The following is a 27,878-nucleotide window of genomic DNA, read 5'->3' on the forward strand; positions in this document are numbered from 1 at the left end:
GTAATTAACAAATGCTTATTCTCCTTGAAAAACAAGTTGACTAAATCGTATTTATTTTCATCATCTATTCATGAAGTATGCTCTGTAGGTACTGAGAGACCAGTACCTACAAAAAAAGAGACATTTCTAAAAAATATCTCCAATGAGAAATATGCATTGATGACCCCAAAGGAAATACACCCTGCTCCACAAAAATTTTTAAACTGAAGACAATCAATGCTGGAGAGAATGTGGAAAAGCCAGGACCCCTGCATACTGCTGGCAGGAGTACCAAATGGTGCAGAAGCTGTGTAAGACAGTTGGGAGGCTCCTTAAAAAATTAAAAATAGAAATATCACATGATTCATCAATCCAATACATGAGTATTTTTCTAAAAGAACTGAACAGGATCTCAAAGAGGTATGAGCATTTCCATATTCAATATAGCAACGGTCACGATAATTAAGATGTGGAAACAACCTAACCATCCATTGAGAAGTAAATGGATAAAGGAAATACAGGATACACATAAAATGGAACACTATTCATCCTTAAAAAAAAAGAAGGAAATTCTGCACTATGTGACAATAGGGATAGACCTTGAGAAAATTATGCTAAGGTGAAACAAGCCAGACACAGAAGACAGGTACTACATAATTCTGCCTATACAGGGTATCCAAAATAGTCAAATTCAAGATTCAAAGATTTGAATGGTGGTTCCCAGGGGGTGGGAGAGGGGGCAATGGGGAGTTGTTAATCACTAGGGGAAAACTTTCAACTAAATAGGATAACATTTGCTCAGTCACGTCCAACTCTTTGCGACCCCATGAACTATATAGTCCATGGAATTCTCCATGCCAGAATACTAGAGTGGGTAGCCTATCCTTCTCCAGTGGATCTTCCCGACCCAGGAATCGAACCAGGGTCTCCTGCATTGCAAGCGAATTCTTTAACAGCTGAGTTACAAGGGAAGCCCGATTGTACCTACTGTCAGTAATAATACTTAAAATGTGTTAAGTGACCCTGCCACTATAAAATTATTTTAAAAGGAGAAAAAAAGACTAGAGGCAAAGAGGAGGGTGAGACTGGACTATCTGGCAGCCTCTGCAGGTTCTCCTCTGCTGACTGTAACTCAACCACAGGCCACATCTTCCCAGAATGAGCAGCTCCATGTGAGCATTTTCTCTGATGTCCAGTTTGCAAAAAATATAAATCCAAGAAATACAAGAAAAATATTTTAAACCTAAGAAATACAAGATATATGTCATAATGCAAAATGGGGAAGTCATTAACCAGAGGATTTTTATTTTATGTCACATTGAGATAAAAGGGATTTCTTTCCCAACTAACTGACAGTGGTGACCACATACGCAAAGTATTAGCTTACAGATTAATTTCCTGATCACAAAGAAATCTTTAAGCAATTAAGCTACAATCAAACAGAAACAGGCATCAAAACAAAACAAAACAAAAAGGGTTGAACACAAGCATTTATAAGTCTTCTCCAAAAGAATTTTTTGGTGACTTAAGTCAGTGGTAATGTGACTCCTCTGAAATGAGTGTATTAGAGCAGTCTTGAAAGTAGATGAACAGCACACTATGCTACCAAACTAAGAATAATGATAAGAGTGACAAACATTACGTACCAGAAATGGTTCTAAGTTTGTTTCATGTGGGCTATACTGTTCACGTTTCAAAGCAACCCTATAATGTAGGTAGCATTAATTACTACCACCACATGAATAATGAAATGGAGACTCACAAAGGTTGAGTAACTTACCCATAGTCACACATCTAGGATGTGGAGGGACAGTATTAGACCTTAAGAGTGCAGAGCAGAAGCTTTACAGATGAAGGGTCTAGTACACAGCTGTCTAGACTGCAGAGATAGGAAGCTGAAGCAAGGGAGAAAAGACCAGCACAGCACACTTCGCTAAGAAGAGTGATGTTGAAAATCATGCCCATGAATAAAAGTATGACAGAAGACAGGATGAAAGCCACAGGAGGCTGCTAAGTCTAAGGAGATCTTCTGGTCTTTTTGTTTCTTTCTTTGTTTTGTTTTTAAGGGAACAAGACACGCACATACTTATTGTCCAAAAAAGATGTCAAAGGCACCCACTGAAGGGCATGATTTGCAGAATGCAATCCTACATGAGGCATGGGATCAAGGCAGAGGAATGACTCCTCTTCCCTGAGACAAGAGAAGAATGAATGAATGAAAGAGAGGGAAATGATGCTCAGTTATACACAAGAAGAGAAGATGCATGAAACCAGGAACACTCATGACCCACAGTGTCCACTATCAGCACACCCCATGACGGAGGGCATCTGAGCAGTGGGGCAGGGGGCCGAAGAAGATCCTGCACATTTGTGATGGTGGCCCTGAGGATCCAGCCAGTGCAGGGAATGATCGCTCGGCAATAGCATCAATCCACAGGGCTGTGCGAGTGTGTCTATGAGAATAGTCATGCTATCGAAGGTACTGTGTGGCAGCACAGGTATAGAAATGATGAGATCAGGACACAGGATTAATCCAGAGCCAGGAGACTAGAGGCTGATGTGCAACAATGACCGGGGTTAAGGAGGTTAGAACACTCCAGACAAACTAGCAAAGGGGCAGGTCCAGAGCTGGTTTCGTTGGGGAAGAAGTGAAAGCAGAGGGAGCTGGTAAGAGCAATTAAGTGAAACCTAAGGTGAGTGACAGCGGAAGAACAGCCAAGGTGGGAGGGTAGAAGGAAGGGCACCTGGAGTTTTGGACCATGGCAGAAGGTCAGTTTTAGGCCACGAGGAGCATGGCCAGGTGACAGAAACAGACACACAAATGGGGAGCCCGCAGGACCGTAAAGGTGTGGCTGTGTCTGCCACTCTATCCACGGCCACCGCCTCGGATCTCAAGGGTACCCAGAGCTGCTCACATGAATCCCAAGCTGTCTTCTCAAAATTACCTGTAGAAAGTATGATGTTCCACACACACCTTCCATAGTCTTTTTGCTGCCCGATGGTTTGGCAGCTTGAAGCCAATGGTGCTCTCGAACTGTTCCAGCTAGAATAAATCCATAAGACAAATCAGCATCTGCATGTCTCCTTAAGAACTGATTCGAAGTTACTGAAAATCACAGGCTCAGATATCTCACTAAAAACTAATTGTTCCTCTTGAAAAAAAGGCAAATATCAACCACTGACATAAACCAGCTATCCTTTAATGTCCACTAAAATTCATCTTACCATCTGCCCATCCATGGATCTCATCCACTTAGCTGATTCAAAAGAAAAACGAACCCCCATGGTGTGGCAGGCGCATAGTACTTTCTCTTTTCTGTAAAATTGTGGCTGATATTTGTTTTCTTACCAACAGGAATATATATGCAAGTTTATCATCAAAACCCTGACTTGACTTTTTTAACAACAGAGGAATAAATAATAGTTCATTTTCCTAAAACTCAATGGAAAAGAATTCTGCTAGCTCACGGCCATAAACGAGAACATTGACAAAGCCCAGTTAGATATGCCCAGGGCTACGTGACTTTGCTTACCTCTGCTGGCCTAACTTTAATGTAGAAGTTACTGCGCTTATAGGAGATTTTCAAGATTTTCGGCCAAGCGAAGCGATTGATTCTCAGCCTGTCTTTGTAGATGAGGAGTCCATTAGCACATACACCCAGCTTGATGTCCACGCCTTCTGAGTCCTGCCAAGAGAAAGCCATTTGACCATGATTAAAGCTGTGAAAGTTATACAGGTTGGAAAACCTACAATCTCCCTCAAACCATGATCAAGAATGCCAATTTAACGGGTCTGTATTTCAATTTCAGCAACAGAACACATGTTAATAGAAGCAGTAAGACATATCACACATCTTAAATCCCCTTCACTTGAGGGGCCAGATTTTAGGTATAGCAACATGACTACAGAATGCAATATTCTTCAAAAGGCCTAACTCATATGTTCTCGACCTTGGCTGCAAAACCCAAAAGGGAGGAAACAGACCTTGATTTAGACATCCTGAAGCTAGGGAGATAAAACTTGTTTTGTGAGAGGCTATTTCAGCTCCGGACAGTGTGTCAGCCTGCCCTAAGGTGCAGTCAGCCATTTTACTATAGGCACATTTATGTCAGATGGACTATGCCAGCTAATGGCTGTTAAATAACGCCTATATTCTGCAAAACGCTAACCTCTCAGACAGTTTCTATTCTAGGCTGACAGTGTTGAAATCTTTGAATTCTTTCAAGCAGTTTTCCAATAAACTCGTAAGTGCTGACATCTAGTTCTCATTACAACATTCCTTCAGCTGGCATATTTCAAAAGATGGTAGACTATTCTTAAACTTATTAATACTGTTCTCTTCCCTCAGTGTTTTAATTTGAAAAAGATAACCATCTAGAATAATCTTCAGCCTGAAAGACATTTTTAAAAATCAAATAAATTTACAGACAAAAGTAAAAAAAAAAAAAAAAAATTGCCTCCTCACATTTCAAGTAGTGTTGGAAGATCTAATATATATAATACTCAAGGATCTTTAAGAGAAGAACTAGATCTCACTCAAGATATGAAAAGTCATTCAGAGATATTCACATATTCAGAAATCATTAATCACATAAAAAATTCTCACAAACTATGCTAAAACAAACCTCATACAGTCTAGGTTCAAGTCAATAAAGGTGTAACATTTCAACTGTCTTGTTACTGAGAACAATTAAATGCAATTTTTATCTGTTTTTTAAAAACAGAGGTACAGTATGGGGGGTGGGGGTGGGGGGGGGTGTGTGTGTGTGTGTGTGTGTGTGTCGCTCAGCCATGTCCGACTCTTTGTGACCCCATGGACTGTAGCCTGCCAGAGTCCTCTGTCCACGGAATTCTCCAGGTAAGAATCCTGGAGTGGGTAGCCATTCCCTTCTTCAGGGCATCTTTACGACCTAGGGATTGAATCACGCTGCAAGCAGACTCTTTACCCTCCGAGCCACCAGGGAAGTCCACAGTGCTAGGTAGCTGATGCCAACTGTATTCACCACTGTGCTATGTGACTAATTCATGTATATAAATAATATCACATTAAACCATCTGCACAGGTTTAAAAATCTCATCTGCCAGGTGCTTTCATTCCCCAGTATCCAGACAGTCACAGTTCTCTCTAGAACAGAGTGAAAGTGGGGCGAACCAGTCACAGGTACCCAAGCAACATGGCACAAGGCACAAAAGATGCATTTGCTCAGAATATCACTGACCAAGGCCACAGGGAGCAGGCCGGAAGATTGCCCAAGACAGCCTGTCCTCTGCACGAAGAGGGAGGCAACCTTCGTTTGAAACATTCAACAAAGCCATCACTAGTATGAGGTAATCTTTCAACAGGACACTGAAGCTATTTTATCTGACTTAAAAATAAACACAATCTGGATCCAAGTTAATCAGTTGATTTTCGATTGTTCCACACATTGTTTTAGAATTATCAGTATCTGTATGAAGACAAATTACAGATAAAAAAGCTGAAGGGAAAAAGTCCTAGTTCTCCATGGTTGACTTCTGCCACTCAGCAACAAAGTCAATAAAATAAACTAAGAAAAAGGGAGCACTTTCCTTCCTTCCTTCCTTCCATCCGCTGTGCTTACTGCCTCAGGAAGCCGCCCCATGAGGGACATCAACAGGATCCCACGCCCACTGACTTCCAATGGGTTCAGCCAATGGGAAGTTCTCAGATAAGATCAGAGAGGAAGAAGTTGGAAAGGTCAGGGGTTTCAACACCCAGACTCCCTCCCTGTGTAGTCACATCGGGGTGCCTCTGTCTTTGACAATCACAGCTCCTGTCAAGCCCTCTTCACACAGATCTCTCCCCTGAGTTCTGACAGCTACTCTCTGCCTAACCAATCCACACCCAGAAAGTTAGGAGAGCTGCTGTTAACAGCTCACAGGTATCATTCTACTCTTGTGGTTTCCGTGTGTCTTTGTCAAGAGCCCTTTTATTCAACATCCTCACCTTGTCCTGACCTAAGTGTGCCGTTAAAAACTCTTTTGACAGTAAAATATAAATTAAAAACTTTTAAACATGATCTCAAGGCAATGAAAAATGTATAAACACACAAAACTTTAAGCTACATGAAAAGTGTTTTTAAATTGCTACAGATTTTTTTTTCAATGAGCTACAAATATCTTGGTCATCAGGTATTATCTAACAAGTCCACGAGATGATATACTGAATAAATGCATGTTATTCTGACTTTTCTAAAGTGATCTACTCCTAACCATACAGTAAGAACTGAAATTTTAACAAAACCAGACTTTTTAACTTTTCTAACATCAGTTCAGTTCAGTTGCTAAGTCATGTCTGAATCTTTGAGACCCCATGGACTGCAGCACGCCAGGCTTCCCTGTCCATCACTGACTCCCAGTGCGTGCTCAAACTCATGTCCATCAAGTTGGTGATGCCATCCAGCCATCTCATCCTCTGACATCCCCTTCTCCATAACTTCAAAAACAAGAATGCTGAAACCTTCCAGGATTACCATCTAAAAACTGGTTTCTCACTAATGATCAATAAAAGCAGCAGATGGAAGACTCACGTGTGGCAAGAATAACAGGGTTTAGAGGAGACATGAATTTTGGGGGCCTTTAGGATACCAAATCTGCTCTTTCCTCCCTCCCTTAGTTCTGTGTGTCTGCTGACTCCGCCTGTCCCCATCATACAGAGAAATGAGCTACAAGACACTGAAGTGTGGAAAAGATCTGTTGCAACTCCTAGCAGGATATATCAGCAGACATCACACAGATGGGACTACTTTACACTATGTGGCTGCAGGCAACAAGCCAGTTAGTGTAACAAGCCATCTGCATTCTGTTTTATGTAGTTTTTGTAAAAATAAAAACATCCAAACCATAAATAAGATAGTATATGTGGAAGTGCTTTTAAAAATTAAGAGTAAATAGCATTTAGCAGTTAAAAATGTTGCTGTCAGAGACTCTTTACTAATATGGAGCAGTGTTTTCTAAGAGCAAGTTTAAAAAATTACAAAATAATACTCATAGTATAATCTCATTTTTAAAATGTGACACTGCTCAGATTTTCTTTAATAAAACAAGAAAATAAAAAAAATATTAACAGTGCTTGTTTCTGCATAAACTGATTTCAGTCTTTTTATATCCTGTTCACCTCTATTTTCTATGATGAATGTGTATTTCTCTCATAATAACAAGACACAGAGGAAAACGCAATTCTTTGCAAATATGAAGTACTATTATCACAAAAGCAAGAATTAATAATCTGAGGCCAAAAGAGAGAGGATATATTTGAGTGAGGGGCTTCCCTAGAGATTTTTCAAATCCTGTAACTCCTATAACCTGCACTTCCTAACACGGAAGGATTGGCAGGGTGTTTTAAAAGCAGGCAACAATAGGTTCCCACCTCATGCTGAGTTGACTCTGGAAATATTGCTCTAAACCAAATACATCTTTCACCTTATCTTCTGAAACCCCAACCCCACTCTCCATCCCGACTCTCCCTACTACCTGATCATGAAAACTAGGATCATTAAGTAGGAGATGTTTTTTAGACATGAGGCAGCACATGGCAGAGCAAAAGCTCAGAATAAAGACAGGATGAGAAGTAAAGAAGGCTGATCAGGTGAGTCTTATAGTGAGTATATATGAAAAGGGATCAACTCATAACATTGAGAAAAGAAGGAAGAATACGGGGGAGAATCAATGGGCCTGCCCACAACCAGAAACCCCAAGGAACTATTATAGAGCCCCTCAGGTGAGGAGGAGTAGCCTTTGCTAAAAGTGAAGTAGGCTCGTTTAAAATGAAAGCCCTCTCAGAACTTTAGTCAACAGACCAGGAAGAGGCACCTCCCCGTCACACTCCCAGTACCTTAGCATGGTGCAGGTCAACGCCGTACATGGAAAGCCTCTTGGCGTTTTCTAAGAACTGAGAATCAGCTTGTGCTGGAGATAAGCCCCTAAGGATCAAAAGAAACAACATTATCTTATTGGTGGATACAAAGCAAATATAGCCAAAACGGGGAAAGGAGTACATAAGCTTAGAGTTTAGGATGAAGGGATTGGTCCAGCTAAATGCGCAGACAAGGAGGAAATAGGTAAGAAGGCTCAACTCTCAACCTCCAGCAATTCTTTCTTGTTGTTGTTCAGTCACCACGTTATGTCCAACTCTTCAAAACTTCATGGACTGCAGTATGCCAGGCCTCCTTGCCCCTCACTATCTCCTGGAGTTTGCCCAAGTTCATGTCCATTGCATTGGTGATGCCATCCAACCATCTCATCCTCTGTCGCCCCCTTCTCCTCCTGCCCTCAATTTTTCCCAGCATCAGGGTCTGTTCCAATGAGTTGGCTGTTCGCATTCTCAATAGGAACCTACTCATTGCAAAGAGGTGGCCCTCCACCCCTCACCCTTTTTATCTTAGAAAGTTTTCATTTTTTTTCTTCTAGGGAAAAAACCCCAGCAGTAATGGGTACAATATAAATTAACTTTAAAAATAAAAGAATATAGAGTCATTGTGTCTTCCTGAATAGACAAATTCTCTCCTAAATTTTATTTCACTAGGATTGATCATACTAAAGATCAGAAGTACCTGTACTTGATTTTACAGCTGACATACCCCAACTAAACAAATCTTAAGCTCCTAGAAAGCAGGCTTCCGTTAATCTTCACATTTCCCATGGTATTTCAGCACCTGATATTTCAGTTTCAAATTCTATGATACATGTCGACTGAACAAAATTGGAATAAAGTTAATAAGAAAATATTTAAAGCCAAATACTGCATTAATTTTTTTAAAGACAAGTCAGTGAAGGTGGTCTGTAAAAAGCCTCTAATCTCTGAAATTTCCTTTCAAGTCACTTCAATCAAATTTTTTGAAAAATTCAATTTTGCAATATGGGACAAGTTAGAACTTGGTCACTGGGAGTTTTAAAAACTTGTGCTTAAGAAAGCCATTTGTTTTCACACAGATGTAAATGTTCTCAAAGTGTAACATGGTATTTAAGTAATTAATAATCCTCAGCTAAACCAGAGTCATCTTCTGTGGACAGAGAAACCAACTGTAGGTTCATTCCTTTTGTGTCCATTGCCACTCACATTTCTGATTCAAATCCTGATGCTTCATTATCTCCTTGGCTGTCACAAATATGGTGATAAAAACAATTAAAAGGCAGAAGAAATGCAATAAATGCCAAACAAGTACATACATTTGTGTCAAGGGTGTGTGTGTGTGCATCTAATAAATGAAAACAGATCCATGAGCACAGTTCCTCATATTATAGTCATAAAGACAATGAAAGGATATCTCAATGACTGCAAGTTGTCTTGACCAGTCCTAGGTGACGCTTCACAAGGGCAAACTGATCAATCCTGTCAGCTATACTCAAATGTCTAGCCAGTGCTAAGGGAAGCCATTTGAACCCACCATAGCCACTGTCTCCCCAGTAAGCAGGTCTACAGACCTGTGGGTCTTATGCAGCTCTGCCACCTTCTCTTCCAGCTCTTTTGTCTGGGTGGGGGCAAACTGGAAGTCGCTGAGGTCATGACTGGCATGCTCTTCTGGGTCATAGTCCCCAAGTTCAGCCTGCAGCGTGTAAGATCCCAGGAGGGCGTGAGTCACAAAAGAGCAGGGCAGGCGACCTGAGGCAATGTCCTGCCGGAGCTGAAGGCACAAGAAGTATCTGTGAAGAACAGGGAAGAAAAAGTAGAGAGAACAATTAGTCAAGATTGTAACACTCATAATTCCAATATTCCTTTGAAAAAAAAATACTACACAGTATGGCACTCTTCAAACCCAGAGCAAAAAGTCTTCTGTAACAAGAAGCCTGTCGTCCTCCACAGATTCCTAATTTTGTGACTTATTTACAGAAACTGAATCAGGAGGGCAAAGTAATAGATGGAAATTCTGAACTGCTACTTTGGCAACAGTGTATTTTTACTATTACAATAAAGAGTTTTGTGACTGCAGGTGAAATTCTAATCACTTAGTCTCCTTGGATTTAAAACTAATCAAAATTTGCATGCCCTTCAAAAGTTGTAGAGATTAATAAAATTTAAGAAATAGCTGCAGTTTTTAAGCATTTGCAAGAAAAGCTAAGGTCACCCACCCTTTATTCTCTCTACCCTTTTCATACTAATTTCTTTTCCTGAGATCCTTTAATAATAATTACAAATTAGTCTATACTTGGAAGCCCTCCCCTGCCCATTTACCCCATCCAAAGAGGCAACTAATTCAGTTTGCAGTAGAAAGGGCATAAGTTTGAGAGTCAGGCAGAGCTGACTATTAATTTACATGCCTAAGACTAACTTCTGGTCTGTAAAATGGGAAGAACGTCAATTTCCCTTTGAAGGTAAGGGCAAAAAATTGGATAATATAAATAAAACACATGGCATGGTACCTGGGAATCAGTAACTAGTAGCCATAATCATAATATTATATCATTCCAGGTTCCAAGTAGATTATTATACAGTTATAAAAAATACTGGCTTTTACTAAATAACATGCAGAAACACGTTCTTTATACTCTGAGGATCTGGGTTGGGGAGGGAGAGTATCTTCCTATCAACTCTTTGTGGTAACATTTTAAAACCCAATTTCTACTCTTAAATGTAACTACTTGCAAAGGTTATCATCAACTCCACCCAACAAAGTGGCAGGATCCTCCCTCCTTCTTGAAGACGGTTGAGAGACTGCCATTCCTCAGGGCTGCCAGCTTCTTCCTGTGGATTCTTTTGCCTGGCATGAGTGTCATGGCCCTGCCCTCCTCTCGCCTCTACCCAATGCATTCAAACAGACAAGCCGCTTCTGGTCCAGGATTCTTGTTGAGTTGGAGAACATGGCCCAGTACATGGAATCAGCCATCCCCCAATTCAGTTACACCTGTATTACACCCTAATCTCCTGTCAGGCAGGGCAAGGACTCTGTTTATCATTATCATAATCCCACAGTAAACGAAGTACTTGTGCCCCTTAATTTTCTAGGAATGACAAGTGCTCCATAATTTTCTTAAGGATGAAAGTCAGCTCACTATCACTGTCGGCATGGGGTTCAGGACAGGGTAGAGGGGGGAACTGGGCTGTCCAGGGAGGAGGGCGGGGTGGGGGGTGGGGTGAAAAAAAAAATCATAGTTCAACAGACTTCCAAAAATAAATTTTAAAAAGTTTTTAATTTTTCTGCCTTTGCAACACCTTTGTAATATAAGATTATTACACAGGCACACATGGGTTACACAATAAAAACCATCTTAGTATTAAAATTTGAAATATTAAGTACCAGTAATTTTTGACAGGATAACATAAGAAACAAAATTGTTGCAATTAAAAAAAAAATCCACTACTTGAATATAAGTGGGGAATTAAAGAAAAGTGAACAAAATTTTTGAAACTAGAAACATTTCAAAGTATTTTGGAATATTCACTTCCCAGGAAACTTCTCAAACTCAAGAATAAATATTTTTGTTTTAATGCTGAAATTACTACCATTCCCCCAGGGCACAGAAATGAGAGCTGTAAGTAAAGAACCATTTTTAATATAAACATAAAGTACCTGGTGATATCTTCAGTCAACTGAGAAGGATCAGGAGGATAAAACTTCACATTAAAGCTGAACAGCCAAGGAAGACCTGTGATTATTAAAGATTATGATTATTTATCTGACCAACACAATGACGATTTACAGATAAACCTTAAAGGTCAATCGGCGTTCATGTAGTATAGATCAGTCCCAGCATAAATCAGTTTGGAGAATTTTGGTTTTTAATTTAAAGAAAATATCATTGACAAAGCAAAAATGAAGTAAAAAATAAAAATCATTTCCATAAACAACCCATCATTAAAGAATAATAAGGTTCGGTACCCTCACATGTGAGGTACCTTTACATGGTGAGCTAGAATGCAAAAATTTTAATATAACCTTCACATAATAGTTTAAGATCTGTTTGAACCACAGGATCTCTAGATGCCAAATCTACACACTTAAAAACAAAAAGAAATCTAGGATTTCTACATTGTTGGGGTTTCAGATGATCAATGTAACCATTCGAGAAATGATTAATGGCCTATTTGAGAGAGTGATAAAACATCATAATGCTTAAAGATAATAAAAGTATTTCCCAGGTTTTATAAAGTAGGCTTAAAAATATGCATATATAACATATACTTTGCTGTAGTGTGCCTAAAGAGTAAATATAGTAAGCAAGCATGTCATAATGACTAACAAAAGTTAAAACACTGCTATCTATATTACCACTTAACAAATGTTTGATTTATCATGGTTCAGATGGCTTTAAAAACAAATCAACAACAAACAGACACACACAACTCTGGGGACAGGGCAGGTATTATTTGCCAAAAGGGATCAAAATAATTACAGTGGCCTGAATTTAGAGTTATACTCAAAGTTCATGGTATTTCCAAATAAAAAACAAAAAAAAAAGGTGTGTGTCTGTGTGTTATTTCATACACTATTTGCAAGCTTTACAGTTGCTTTAACTTTGGACTTGAAGGAAAGTTCTCTTGCTCCAGGGGTCATTTTGTTCTTTTCTCACCATAGACACACTGATTTTTTTCCCACTCGAAAGTCAATGAACTTATTTGCAGGGTGGGAACAGAGACTCAGACATAGAGAACAGACGTACGGACCCAGGGAAAATGAGCGGGTGGGACAAAGTGAAGAAACAGCATTGAAATACAGGCATTACCATGCGTATACCAGGTAGCTAATGGGAAACTGCTGTATAGCACAAGGAGCTCAGCCTGGTGCTTCTGTGGCAACCTAGAGTGGCGGGAGGGGGTGGGAGGGAGGTTCACGAGGGAGGGACACGTGTACCTATGGCTGATTCATGTTGATGTACAGCAGAAACTAACACAACATTGTGAAGCAACTATCCTCCAATTAAAAATAAATTTTTAAAAAAGTCAATGAATAGTTATTGAATGCCTACTGTGAACACACAGCACCACGTAGCACCCTTGCTGAGTTTGGGCTGAATACATCATTGTTCTACTAATAAAGTCAATCCTGCTGAATTTAAGGAACAGATTTTGCTTCCCTCTACACATTTAAAACATCATAAAAAAAGATATGGAACTATTTTGAGTATTAAGAAACATGCCATTTTTTGGCCAGCAGCACTAGGTTGGCCATGATACATATGTACTTGTTTGAGGTCATTCTTAACCCATAATTAAGCAAATTCATCACAGGATTATCATATCATTTTTTAATGGATCCTTATTTACTTGTCTTCTAGGTATTAACACTAGCACATGCTAATCTGGACAGACAACAGGAATAAGTTTCTAATAAAACATATATTTCAGGATCTATTTTCAATTTTAAAGCTGATAAAATACACCAATAATGCTAAATTTTTTGTTTAGTTATATACTATTTATATTATCATTTCTACTTAGCTACATAAACTAAATGTCTAGCTATGGATTGTTTACATATTAATACAGGCAAGCCTAAGATACATACACATAGTCTTATGTATCTATATAGTCTTATTTGTGTACATTTGAGAAAATAAAGATTTTAAGGCAATTTTTACACAGGAACTGATAGGTTGTTGGTAGTTAGTGTTAGTTGCTCAGTTGTGTTCAACTCTTTGTGACCCCATGGGCTGCAGGCCCTAGACTCCTCTGGTCCATGGAATTCTCCAGACAAGAATAATGCAGTGGGTTGCCATTTCCTCCTCCCGGGGATCTTCCCAACTCAGAGATCAAACTTGGGACTCCTGTATTGCAGGCTGATTCTTTACCATCACGTAACCCAAAGAAAGGCAATGCCAAAGGATGCTCAAACTACAGCACAATTGCACTCATCTCACACACTAGTGAAGTAATGCTAAAATTCTCCAAGCCAGTCTTCAACAGTACGTGAACCATGAACTTCTAGAAGTTCAAAATGGATTTAGAAAAGGCAAAGGAACCAGAGATCAAATTCCCAACATCTGCTGGATCATTGAAAAAGCAAGAGAGTTCCAGAAAAACATCTTCTGCTTTATTGACTATGCCATAGCCTTTGACTGTGTGGACCACAATAAACTCAGGAAAATTCTTCAAGAGATGGGAATACCAAACCACCTGACCTGCCTCTTGAGAAATCTGTATGCAGGTCAAGAAGCAACAGCTAGAACTGGACATGGAACAACAGACTGGTTCCAAATAGGGAAAGAAGTACATCAAGGCTGTATATTGTCACCCTGCTTATTTAACTTCTATGCAGAGTACATCATGAGAAACACTGGAATGGATGAAGTACAAGCTGGAATCAAGATTGCCAGGAGAAATATCAATAACCTGAGATATGCAGATGACATCACCCTTATGGCAGAAAGCAAAGAACTAAAGAGCCTCCTAATGGAAGTAAAAGAGGAGAGTGAAAAAGTTGGCTTAAAACTCAACATTCAGAAAACTAAGATTATGGCATCTGGTCCCATCACTTCATGGCAAATCAATGGGGAAACAGTGATAGACTTTATTTTCTTGGGCTCCAAAATCACTGCAGATGGTGACTGTAGTTATGAAATTAAAAGACCCTTGAAAGAAGAGCTATGACCAACCTAGACAGCCTATTAAAAAGCAGAGACATTGCTTTGCCAACAAAGCTATGGTTTTTCCAGTAGTCATGTATGGATGAGAGAGTTGGACTATAGAGAAAGATGAGCGCCAAAGAATTGATACTTTTGAACTGTGGTGTTGGAGAAGACTCTTAAGAGTCCCTTGGACTGCAAGGAGACCCAACCAGTCCATCCTAAAGGAAATCAGTCCTGAATATTCATTGGAAGGACTGATGCTGAAACTCCAATACTTTGGCCACCTGATGTGAAGAACTGACTCATTGGAAAAGCCCCTGATGCTGGGAAAGATTGAAGGTGGGAGGAGAAGGGGATGATAAAGGATAAGATGGTTGGATGGCATCACCAACTCAATGGATATGAGTTGATAAACTCCAGGAGTTGGTAATAGACAGGGAGGCCTGGTGTGCTGCAGTCCATGGGGTCACAAATAATCGGACACAACTGAGTGACTGAACTAAACTGAACTCAAAAAAGATTAATGTTCACCTGTTAGTTGTCTCTTAACTGAATAAAAAATCATAGCAGAGACTGGCCTAAGATAGAATAAACAGTTCTTTTGTCCATTTTAACACAAGCAGAAAGAAGGAGGTAAAACTTCATTTCCTCAGCCTACTTTCATGCTCAGGACGGTACAGAATTTCATTCAGGAAACCAGCTCCAATAGTTTGGAAAAGCCAAATCCTATGTGTTACTGTTATTCCTCTTGCTAAACCACAAAGGAAAATTCTGAAATAACTCTTTAAAAGGAAAAAGAAAGGAAAAAAAACCATCACAAATAATCAAAATGTAAGACTGTGATTCATAATCAGCAAGAAAGTCTTGCCCTCTGAAAGTTAGGATAGCTCCATGACTCTGAAATGAGTAGCACATAAAAATAATCCAACAAAAGCCAGAACAAACCATAGGAAACAAACTCAACAGAACATCAATCATGTTTCACAGGTTATTCTGTTCTGTCCATGGTCTGGGTCCCTTGGCAGGTCTAGCTTCAGAGAAGTTAAAGAACCAAGCACCTGTATCTTTTGTGAATTCATGAACTTTGCCGAGTTTTAACAACTGTAGAAAGGACTAGAAAAAGCTCCAAAGCTTTCTGCTACAGTTTCGTACATAATGTAAGCATAATGTATCTATGTCTAATTACTACTTTTCTTTATTCTCTCCCTTTTCTATTATGGACCAAACATAACTGGATAAAACATCAAGCTGATAAATGCAGGACAGAGGAATGGATGGAAAGCCAAGGGTGATAGTCAAAAGATGGGGTGACCCCAGATGACATTAAAAGCCCCATAGCCTGAGAAACCCGTCAGGCCCTCAGTCCTGAGCAAATCAGGAAAGTTACTCTAATCAAAGATATCTTTAAAACATGAAAAGAAAGGTGAGTATACAAGGAGAGGAAATGGGGAAAAAATAAATTATACACTCAGAGTGGAAACAGAGAGTACAAAAGGAAAGAAATGACAGGGAAAACTACCCAAATGATCAATAATTTGAGAGACAGAAAGAAAGGAATGAAGAAAACAAATGTGGAGAATCAAAACTGAGACAGAAAGTAGATGGAAAGAAATAGAAGGGAAAAGCAGAGATGTGTTTCAGTGTTTTAATGCTGGGAAGAAATACGTAGGGAATAACAAACAAGAAGGGAAAGGAAACCAACAGTACCGAGGGCGCCCTGCAGGCCAGCACCCAGGGAAGCAGCTTCTCCCTGGACGACTCTGGGGCCTACCATCCAAAGGGCTAGGAAGAAAGCTGTTGTCTTGTCTAAACATTCCAGCTGTTGGTGGCTCCCTGCCTTTTCTGCTTCAGTCCTTCACAGACCCTGAAGTAAATGAAGCAGCCAGATCCTCTATCAGAGATTCCTGTGTGGCGCTAATGATTCCTGACGCAGATATCACAAAACCAGTCACGGGAGGGGACTGAAGCTGGTTAGAGAGAGACACATCAGTCACTTAGGGAGACAACAGAACAAATGGGAAAATGGAAGATAGGGACAAGCAGGACCAAGAACAAATCCAGACTCAGAGCACAACAAGCGGTCCAAGGAGGAAAGAAGGCAAACACCTCAGAGGGCTGGGAGAATGGTTCTATATGATCTTCACCCCTCAAACCCTCACTCCAGGACATCTAGGAACAGGGTATCCACATGCCTCTGGGGCCAGAGGTCGGCTTATCAATTAAACTAACTTGCTGCTGCTGCTGCTAAGTCACTTCAGTCGTGTCCGACTCTGTGCGACCCCAGACCCCATAGACGGCAGCCCACCAGGCTCTGCTGTCCCTGGGATCCTCCAAGAAAGAACACTGGAGTGGGTTACCATTTCCTTCTCCAATGCATGCATGCATGCTAAGTTGCTTCAGTCGAGACAGACTCTGTACAACCCCATGGACAGCAGCCCACCAGGCTCCTCTGCCCATGGGATTCCCTAGGCAAAATATTGGAGTGGGTTGCCATTTCCGTCTTCGAAACTAACTGGACACACTACCAAAATCAAGTAGACAAAGCAAGGGTAACATTAGGTACATTTTATATAAAAAGGGCAAGTTACAGAAGAGTGGCTTTCCATTGTTTTCCCCAGAAATAAAGAACAGGTGTTGTTTCGCAGTGGTAGACATTATGAGGAAATATTTAAGACTAGGGGTCTAGAACCTCTTGACCCGGTAGAAGAGTCCCTAAACCATCACCAAAATAAATAGTCATAATTCTACAAAATATGAGTTTCAACTTGCCTGGCAAATCCCATGGACAGAGGAGCCTGGTAGGCTGCAGTACTCGGACACGACTGAGCAACTTCCCTTTCACTTTTCACTTTCATGCCTTGGAGAAGGAAATGGCAACCCACTCCAGTGTTCTTGCCTGGAGGATCCCAGGGATGGGGGAGCCTGGTGGGCTGCCGCCTATAGGGTCGCACAGAGTCAGACATGACTGAAGTGACTTAGCAGCAGCAGCAACCTGCTACATGATATGAAAGCAAACTAGAGTCTATCATTCTATCACTATCTTATTCTAGCTTACATCCCTATGAATTTTACTAAAGACAAAAATAGACATCAATATTAACTTAATAACTTCAAAAGTGTGATGATCTAATACTCACTTCGCAGCTGTCTCTTTATTTCTTTTGCAGGATCTAGCCAGTTCTGCAAGGGGAGAAAAAAAGGTTACTTAACCCATAAGAAACAGTCTCTATAGTCCAAAATGAAACAGTTGACAGTTCACGTACTTACTTAAGTATAAATGTATTTTAACAAAGTCCTATGTTATTAGCATTTCACTAGGTTTAGTATTGATTTGTTTTTGAAAGTGTATGTGTGTTATAAATAAAATATTGAAACAATTTAAGGTGGATCTCTTGGGCTTCATTTTCTAGGATGTGAAATCAAAACCTACCCAAATGAGGAGACATAACATATCTACATATAGTCTTTATTTTGCAGTAGAACAAACAGCAAACAGCGAACAAACAGCCCCTGCAGACACTGAAATGATAGCTCAGTCGAGGACAATGATGGGCTCTTATCCATGAAGGATAAAATGTGAATTGGAAACCACTGATTGGAAGCACATATACCCCAATCTAACACAGTCTTCTCAACTCCTAGTGCCAACTCCTCCTTAGACTTTTGCTTTTCCTTGCCACTGTACAAGGCCATGGAGAAGCACTGTCAGACTGGAACTGGTATTTCCTGTCTGGTCTTCATGTAATATCTTTTAAAATCTTCATTCCAAGTTAAGAGTCACAATCATAAGGAACTTCTTTCTACTCTCCTTTATTTCCACACTTGAAGAAAATTTAATAAGATTCCAGGAAAACATTGTAATAGCTTAAAGGCAAAAAGACCAACTTTGAACTAGTAGGTTCAAATCATTTAAGGACATTAAATATTTGTCTTTCAAATACACAGGTGAAAGGTGTATCCAAAAAGAATTATATATACATATATATGTATACATACATATGTTTATATATGCTATATGTTTATTTTTTGTTTCCTATTTTATCAAGTCATTATTAAAGTTTACTTTATCCTCACTAATAGAACAATTACATTTTATGAGATATATTAAAATGATTCAAATAACTGGCTTTACAAAAAAATGTTTCATGCATTCTTAAAAGCATCTCAAATAATGTATTATAACATTAGTGTTTTAAATATTAATAGAATTTTATTCGCATATATAAAGCAAACAGTTAAAACATTTATCATTATAGAGAAAATTATAACCTACGATCTTAACAATACACTGAATGGGTACAACAGAACATTATCTTACACAGTATTAAGTAGTAGTAATAACAGGATGCTTTGAAAGCAAAAGCATGAGTCTTACTATGCCATTCAGAGCTTACACTTAGGGCAGCAAGGATCCAAGGTGTGCATGGCTCTGTTCAAACACTGGTTATATTCAACCCTCTCAACAAAGAGCTACCAGAGCTTGGGCTAAGTCTCACAGGACTGTGGCCCAGCTGTGTGGCCCGCTGAAGTGAAGGGCCTGAGGGACCCCCTCATGGTACCTCCAGTGCTGTCTCAGGGAGCAGCTCTCATTCTGCCCGAGAAGACAGCCTGGCATTCAGCTTCCCAGCCCTGCAGCTGCTGTCCACTCAACAGCTGGCTCACAAATGGTGGGCTCTCTTGAGGCACAAGAATGAGAAAACACACCACTCAGTCCCCAGCCCAGCCTGGGGAGTGGCTAGGGGAGAAGAGGGAAGGAGGCTGCAAAGTGTTGTGGCATTTCACCCAAGGAAGTAACCACCAGAGCGAGAAAAACTGAATCAGAGACAACTGGTGCCAAACTGAAAAGGAAAAATCCCTCAGAACACGAGCACAGAGAAAGAAGAGAAGGGGGAAGAAAAATGACTGGTCTCCCAGGCCTAAACAGACCCTTCCAAATCCCCAGCTTCACTGTGTGACAGTTGGTAGAGATGCCTCCCATGGAACAGAAAAAAACAAACACACACCTCTGTTGTCAGAGGAAAGTGGGGGAAGCAACACCATCCCCTGGGACTCCCAGGAGCAACCCTGTGCCCCAGCCGTGTGGCACCGTCCATTCCCACCTGAAGCACCAACGCCATGGAGAAGTAACTTGACAGTTTCTGTATAGCATGGAGACAGTCAGTACCAGCTCCACAGACCCAGGAGTATGGCTGACCAGTTTCAGCGCACCAGCCAGCCACCGTCAGACCGACTCACTCTTGGGCCACTTTTCACCACACTGTCAGGCACAATATTAAGGTCAAAGTGGCTTCTCTTTATTTCAGAGCCCATTCAGAGACTAAGTGGTCAGAGAGTTCCTCATGTAATCAAATAGGGGCAGCAGAGTGGACTCCTTGCATCCACCAACCTGGTGTGCCCCTTGCTCACCATCAGTTAACCACAACTACTTCTACACTGTGAACTCCACTCCCACAAAGAGTAAGGAGGTCTCTTCAAGGCCAAGAGAGACCCCCCACTTCCTGTATCCTTCACAGGACTTGGCAGCTCCAGGCAACCAGTTTAAGTACTAAATTAACACATTATCAACCAGAGACGTATTAACGTCTTCTGTTACCTGAATGTTACTCACTGGAAACGGTTCAATATTTACTTACACAACAAATCGCTGGCCACTGGTGTTAAGTTTCTGCAAAAATCCCCCAGTCAATAATGAGCTAATACCCGTAGGTGAGTACCTGGCCTTTGTTGGCCTCCTCCTTCCTCATGCTGTGGTCATCTTAAAAGACTACAGATTATTTTTCTTAGGTTTATTTTTATTTGAATAATTAGCTTCAATGAGTCCTTCAATCCCCGATGACAGGGATATAATTTTACTGCCTAGAATCATGAGTTCATAAAAAACCAAAGTAAAAACAAAGTAAAAAACCCAAAAATGCCTTAACATGACTTATTCTCTGCATTATCAATTACAAGTAAATAGCAGACATAAAACTCTTTAACAAAGAAATAATAAATTCTTGGTTTTGATACTTGAGAAGTGCTGAGTAGATCAAGAAGCAGATGCAAAAAGATGGGAAAAGCCAGAGAAAGACAGGAATGCACACACACGCACACACCATGACAGACTATGGTGTACCATTCGCATTTTTTAAAGATTTGACTGCCACAGATTTTCGAATCAAAGCTATGTAGAGCAAAATTCTGGCCTCCCACCAACTCTGTGATCTTGGGCTTATTAGTCTTCTTCTTTAAGCCTTAATTTTCTAAACTTTAAGATGAAGATCACATCATCTACCTCTTGGGGTTCTTCTTTTCAAACATTCATTCAAATGTTTCCTGAAGAGTAAGGACACATGCAGAGACTTTATCCAATGCTATTAACGTAGATGTTTTCTGGCAATGAGAAAATCAAATTGGCCTATCACCTTTCTGTGTATATCCCTTTTCATGTAATTTTTTATTTCCAAAGGTGATGTATATATATATATTAAAGAAGTTAATATTTATCTGACTATTTCTACCCACAAGAAGTTAATAAATCAGACTCTGGATTAATAAAATATAGTCTCCATAGTCATGGTCCAGATGAGATAAAAAATCAGACCCCTCCCTCCTTAGAGAATCCTATCACAGGCTTCCAACAAAACTAAATTAAAATTAAAATGTGGTCCTAGAATGTCTGTACTATTAAAATTACCTTAATGAAATCAAAAGTCTATGAATCAGGGGAAAAAGTGTTACATCTCTATCTTCATTAACCTTTAGCTGAAATTTGACATTACAATCAGTTATGAATGTAAAGGGGAAAATTCTGGCTAATATCAGCAGTGTTCTTAGCTTTGCACTCATAGGAATCAAAACTTTTTCCATAGCACATTAGAATAGTTGCAGATCTTAAAATATCATTTATGCTAATTAATATTTTGAAATCACAGTAGGGGTTAAATATTGATGATGATTTCATCTCAATTTTTAAATTAATATGTTAGAATATTATTTACTGGTTTCCTTCATAGCCTGTTACTTTATTATAATCATACATTTCAAACTGCTCTGAGAAGCAGCCCATATACAATTTTACATAAAATTATTAATAGCTTAAATCATAAGTCTTATGATTGAAAGAGGCAGTAGACTGGAAAGAAATCCCAATTATTTGTCAATGTTAATCTCTCATTCAGTGTTTAAAACTTAAATTGTGAAACACGCTGAATTATGAGTAATGAATACCAAATATTTAAGTTGGCAATTAGCCCACTGAATAAAACTACCTCTTGAATACAAAAAGAAAAAAAAAGCAGTACATAGAATTCACCAGACTATCAAAGGAATCTAACACACACAAAAATGTTAAAACAAAAACGTACCTTGGAAGGTTATAGAAAAAAAAAATTTTTTTTTAACTAAGCAGCACATAGCTATACACATTTTTTTCTTTCACACTTAAGTCCTTCTGCCACTTAATTAGGAGAAGCTCCTTAATCCTTGTTGTTGTTGTCACTAAGCTATGTTTGACTCTTTTCAACCTCATGAACTGCAGCACACCAGGCTTCTCTGTCCTTCACTACCTCCCGGAGTTGGCTCAAATTCATGACCACCGAGTTGGTGACACTATCCAACCATCTCATCCTCTGACATCCTTTGCCTTCAATCTTTCCCTACTACTCTCTCTTATCCACTACAAATCTGAGGCTGTAGAACAGTTTTGATTAATACCAAGTCGTCTGTCATTTCCCTATAAGATTTTCAATACTGAGTCTCAGAAAAGTGTTAAATAAAGTGATTCTCATTTATTTTCTAACAGAAACACCTAGATCCCAGTGTTAGAAGTGTTTCAAAATGGCTAGTCATGCCTTAAAAACTGGTGCTTGTCAATTCTGCCAGTGAGAGAGATTCAAGTTAACCCAACACACACCATATCACCAGATGGTAAAGAGTAATTTTGTCTGAAATCTGCATTTTCCTTTAAGAATTTCTAGCACTGAAGCAGATCTACTTTACTGTACATACCTCTGTCTAAATTAAGTCTAACAGTACACTGCCATCATGCTGGTGTTAGTAGAAACGTTACAGGCCTTCTAAGCTACAATGAGATATTCACTATGCATCTGGGAGAACGTGATTCCAACTCCTATCTGTGGTATTATAAGGTGTATCCAGATTGAATATAGAATTTTATTAAAGAACAGTTTGTATATGACAAATAGTTTAATACTAGAATTTTTAGTTCTAGTTTTGGTGGGGGGAGGAAATGGTCTATCAGAGAAATGCATTAATCAATTTTCATAAATTTAGCTGTGGATATCAGCTACACTTCAAACAAGCTCCCCTTTCAATATAGCTGGAAGCAAAATGACAATAAAATCCCTGGGCCAGATGCCAAATTCTATTAACATCAAAAACTCAAGACAGTATTTTCCCTTTAAAGACAATCCAAAACTCTTAATGATGGTTCCATTTAGACATGAATACAAGAACTATATAGACTTGGAATTCTGTGTATAAAAGAATAACACATTGCTTGATTTCACATATTTTTAACAAATTTTCCACAATAAAGTTTATATGAGTTCTCTGCAGACATTAAAAAGTTCTAACATTAATAACGATAGATTTTTATAGTCAAGAGTGAAATGAAAGGCTTCCAACCACAAGAGACACAGCACTACACTAAAACAAAGATTAGACTTTCCTCTCCTTCTAAAGTGTTCATACAAATAACCACAGCTTTACCTCCCCTTCTCATTATAATATGTTACAATGATAAGTGACCGAAATATCTATAAACACAGATAATATTCAGCATAAAAAAGTAGTTTAAATTCCTATATCCTGTAGCATCTCATTGTTAAAACTGCATGAGCTGAGTTAGTGCAACAATAATAAGCTTCTGTGGGGAAAAAAGAAAAAAGGACATGATACAAATTTATATTGGGAAAAATAAAGATTCTCTTGCCCAGATATCTTAAGAACTGGATTTGAGCTATCTAAGCAAGAAGGAATAAAAAAATTATACAACACAAAAGTTACATAGGAAAATCAGATAATATATGAAATAATTAAATACTGGCAATGCCAATTACATGTGTGCACTCATTTTCTGCAAAGTATTTAAGAAAGGACACCCCACTGTTTATTCTCCCACTGTTCTATAGTTAAGGTCTAGATAACAAAGCGTGTGCCTAATTTTGTGGGCATTTTCATCCCACATTTTGGAAGAGAAACTATAGAGTTAAAAATATGAGATTATGAGTTCTTGGTTTAACAGCTTTTCTTGTCCATGAGAACCCTATGGAGAACCCCTCCAAACTTAACCTGAACCTAATCCTGCTTTAATGACCTTAGCTTCTCTTTGATTTCAGCCAAGCCTTTTCATGGCTGAACACTCAGTCTTGTCACCACACAGAGTTCTCCACCTCATTAGAAGTCATCATTCCATTCTCAGATGCAATCGTTTCTTCTCCTAAGTCTTCTCCCCATTTATTCTCACCATACCTGGCCTTCAGCTTACAGCTTTCATCCCTTGGTCCCAGCCATTTTCTCCCAGCCTATCAGCCCATTCCAGTTTCATGGGTTTTCAGCTTATGTTCCTTCCAGTGATCTTATGAATCAATCAGCTTGATTACCTATGCATCAGGATCTCTAGCTTTCTCAACCTTTCGCCCTCTTACCATAACCACTGTGAACATAATGCCCCGTTTCTCCATTATTATGCCCAGGCTGCAGAGAGCAATTAGAGAAGCACAATGTACTCTGCTGCCATCACAATTTTATGATCTCAGCTAGACTCTCAAAAGCAAGCAATCCATATCTCACTTAAATCATCTGCTTGTCTACTCTCACTACCATAACCTCAACTGAGGCTCCTTTTGTGCTTTGGGTGAACAGTCCTGCTCACACTCTCTCAGATCTTTGTAAAGGCAAAACTGGCTTTCTCATATCACTGCATCAGCTTATCAATGCCATCATTTTTCTGAGCATAAAGGAGATCTCCCAAGCCTTGATAAATAAATATACAGCCTAGATAGCCCTACGTAACCTGACCCCTATCAACACTCGGTCTCCCCTCACTAGCCACAAGAGACGTCTTTTCATTTTGCAAGCGGTCAGCTGTTCCTACTCAGGGCCCTATGCGTGTGCTTCCTAAGTCCCTTGGCCCAGCCAAAGCCCACTCAAACTTCAGGTCTCTGCATAAGCATCATTCTCTCCTAGGAAGTCTTCCCTGTTAGTAACCTGAACTCTTCCTAAAGAGCAGTAGTCAAAATTTATTATCAGAGTAAAAAAAAAAAGGAAAAGAAAAGAAAAAAACCCAAATTACTCAATCTTCTCAACTGGGACTAAGTGGGGACATTCGTGAAGGCAGAATGTATGTCTTATCACTGCCAGAGTTGCAGATGCATACTAGTTTGCATACGGGTAGTAATTTTTTTAATGTGGTAAAAAAAAATCATAAAATTCATCCTCTTAACCAGCTTTTACTGTACAGTTTAGCAGAACTAAGTATATCACATTGATGTGCAACAGATTCTAGAACTTTTTCATCTTGCAAAACAAACTCTCCCCATTGAACAACAATTTTCCATTATCTCCTCCCCCTAATCCAGGTAACCACCACTTTACTCTGTTTCTCCATGGGCCTGACTAGGGAATCCCTCAGACAAGGGACTCACACAGTAACTGTCTTTCGTGACTAAACATTTCATTGAGGGTCATATCCTCTAGGTTCACCCATGTTACAGGATTAACAAGGCTTCCTTCTTTAATGCTCAAAAACATTCCATTCACTATATTCTGAATAAGCCACATTTTGTTTATCTAATTCATCCATCAAGGAACATTTGGGCTGCTTCTACCTCTTGGCTATCGTGAGTAATGATACAATGAACGTGGGTGTACAGATACCTCTTCAAGACCCTACTTTTTGATTCTTCGGGATATATACCCAGAAGTGGGATTTCTAGATCACTTGGCAATTCTATTTATAATTTTTTGACTAACCTCTATACTATTTCCCTAATAGCTGCACCACATTACTTTTCCATCACCAGTATACAGGTTTTCTAATTTTTTCACCATCCTTCTTTGCCAACACTTGTTATTTTCTGGTTTTTTTTTTTTTTTTTTTTTAGTGGCCATCTTAATGGGTGTGAGATGGCACACAGGTAGTATTTTTAAATATTTGATACTGTCTAGACATACAGAAGCCACACAGTTTCTAGAACAATGGGGAGAAAGACTGATAAATAAGGTGTGTGCTAAACGTCTAGACGGACATTTGTGCTAAATGTTTAGATGTCTATCTGTAATCAAGATTACCAGGAGAAATATCAATAATCTCAGATACACAGATGACACCACCCTTATGGCAGAAAGCGAAGAAGAACTGAAGAGCCTCTTGATTCAAGTGAAAAAGTAGAGTGAAAAAGTAGGCTTAAAACTCAACATTCAGAAGACTAAGATCATGGCATCCTGTCCCATCACTTTATGGCAAATAGATGGGGAAATGATGGAAACAGTGACAGACTTTATTATTCTGGGCTCCAAAATCACTGCAAATGGTGACTGCAGCCATGAAATTAAAAGATTCTTGCTCCTTGGAAGGAAAGCTATGACAAACCTAGACAGCTTATTACAAAACAGAGACATTATTTTACCAACAAAGGTCTGTCTAGTCAAGACTATGGTTTTTCCAGTGGTCATGTATGGATGTGAGAGTTGGCCTAAAAAGAAAGCTGAGCGCCAACGAATTGGTGCTTTTGCACCATGGTGTTGGAGAAGACTCTTGAGAGTTCCTTGGAATGCAAGGAGATCCAACCAGTCCATCCTAAAGGAGATCAGTCCTGAATATCCACTGGAAGGACTGAGGCTGAAGCCGAAACTCCAATACTTTGGCCACCTGATATGAAGAACTGATTCATTGGAAAAGACCCTATTGCTGGGAAAGGTTGAAGGCAGGAGGAGAAGGGGACAACAGAGGATGAGTTGGTAATGGACAGGGAAGCCTGACATGCTACAGTCCATGGGATCACAAAGAGTCAGACACGAGTGAGTGACTGAACTGAACTAAAATGTCTAGATGACAGAACTATCAACTCTCCTTGAGTTGGGGCCAGGAAGAATGATGGTGGAAAACAACCAAGGAAAATCTCACAGAGTAGGGTACCTAAGCTGGATCTTAAGGAGTAATAGACTTTCGGATTCAAAAAAAGAAACATAATGAGAAGGATATTCCAAATACAAGGAATAGTATGTTCAAGCAGATATACTATGGACCGGCAAAGCTTCCCTTATGAGAGAAATATGGTGTGAATTGAATATGAGTTTTTGTGAAAAGTTACTGAGAGATGGAAGACAAAGAAGTGGATCATGGTTACTTGACCAACAGCTTTGTAAACCACACTAAGTGGGTTAGACTGCATCCATTCAATGGTTTTAAGCAAGGAGTGCCAAGATGGGCTATGCCTTCCTGAAAGTTCGATCTAGCAGTAGGGAGAAGAATGATCACAGAGGTCTGGGACTGGGCAGTTAAACCAGTTAGGAGGCTAATAAAATATTCAAAGCAAGAGATGACAGGGGCCTAAACCAAATCAAGAACACTGGACAAAGAGAACCAGGATGTCAGCAGGTAGAAGACAGAACTTATTGACTGACAAGCAATGAAAAGAAGTATTTGAAGTGGAAGCAATCTATACCACTCTTCAGGAAATAGATGAAGCTGAAGGAGAAGACTAGTTGGCTTTTAGACGAGTGACTGTAGTGTCCAGTAGAGAGTGAAGTACATGAGTCTGAGATTCAGGAGAAAGACATGGGTCAGGCACATATATTAAGAGTCAGCAAAATAAAAAATAGAGACTTCTGATATCTAAGTATCACTCTTCATCATGCAAGTCTAGTGTTTCAGAAATACTGTATGTCTTAATACAGCATATCATGTTTCTAAAGAAGTTATTCTACATATCTTACAAAATACTGATGGTTTTCCTTCTTAAGAAAGATTAAGTGCTCCTAGCCAAATTTCCATCACTTTCTCTTTTACAGCTTTGAGGGCCAACAAAAGAGCACATGGTTGGAAACATTATCAAGACTACCTTATAATTTAAAAGTCTAAATGAGCGCCTAGTTTATTTAGTTGATGAATGTCTAATATGTTATTACTTCTAAGAAAAGTATTCTAAACAGAGTTCTAATAAAAACGCTTACACACAGTGGGTAGGCATGCAATTTAATTGTCATCGGTTTCAAAGTGGAATTAAACCACAAATTAGATATCAAGGATTTAAAATGTAGCAAGTTGAGACATTCAATTTATATATCATCATCACTGTTTGTATCCTGCATTTCATCACCAGGATGTATAAATACAAATAACGAAGGCCTGTGGATAAATAAAACTTACAGT

The 27,878-nt window shown here is 39.3% G+C and overlaps 1 protein-coding gene across 10 annotated transcripts in view; it reads right to left on the reverse strand.

Annotated features, from left to right (window-relative positions):
- Positions 1-27,878, reverse strand: part of EPB41L2 (erythrocyte membrane protein band 4.1 like 2) — a 207,269-nt gene that overhangs the window by 50,332 nt on the left and 129,059 nt on the right. For all 10 annotated transcript variants that reach the window (XM_040239212.1, XM_040239218.1, XM_040239217.1 and 7 more), the window contains exons 5-10: positions 17,638-17,680; positions 11,506-11,581; positions 9,422-9,640; positions 7,833-7,920; positions 3,513-3,665; positions 2,925-3,022 (exon numbers count right to left, since the gene is read on the reverse strand). In XM_040239212.1, the coding sequence (XP_040095146.1) occupies positions 2,925-3,022; positions 3,513-3,665; positions 7,833-7,920; positions 9,422-9,640; positions 11,506-11,581; positions 17,638-17,680 (677 nt within the window). The remainder of the gene's footprint in view (positions 1-2,924; positions 3,023-3,512; positions 3,666-7,832; positions 7,921-9,421; positions 9,641-11,505; positions 11,582-17,637; positions 17,681-27,878) is intronic.

The sequence above is a fragment of the Oryx dammah genome, unplaced genomic scaffold (genome assembly GCF_014754425.2).
Source record: "Oryx dammah isolate SB20612 unplaced genomic scaffold, SCBI_Odam_1.1 HiC_scaffold_4, whole genome shotgun sequence".
Classification (NCBI taxonomy): domain Eukaryota; kingdom Metazoa; phylum Chordata; class Mammalia; order Artiodactyla; family Bovidae; genus Oryx; species Oryx dammah.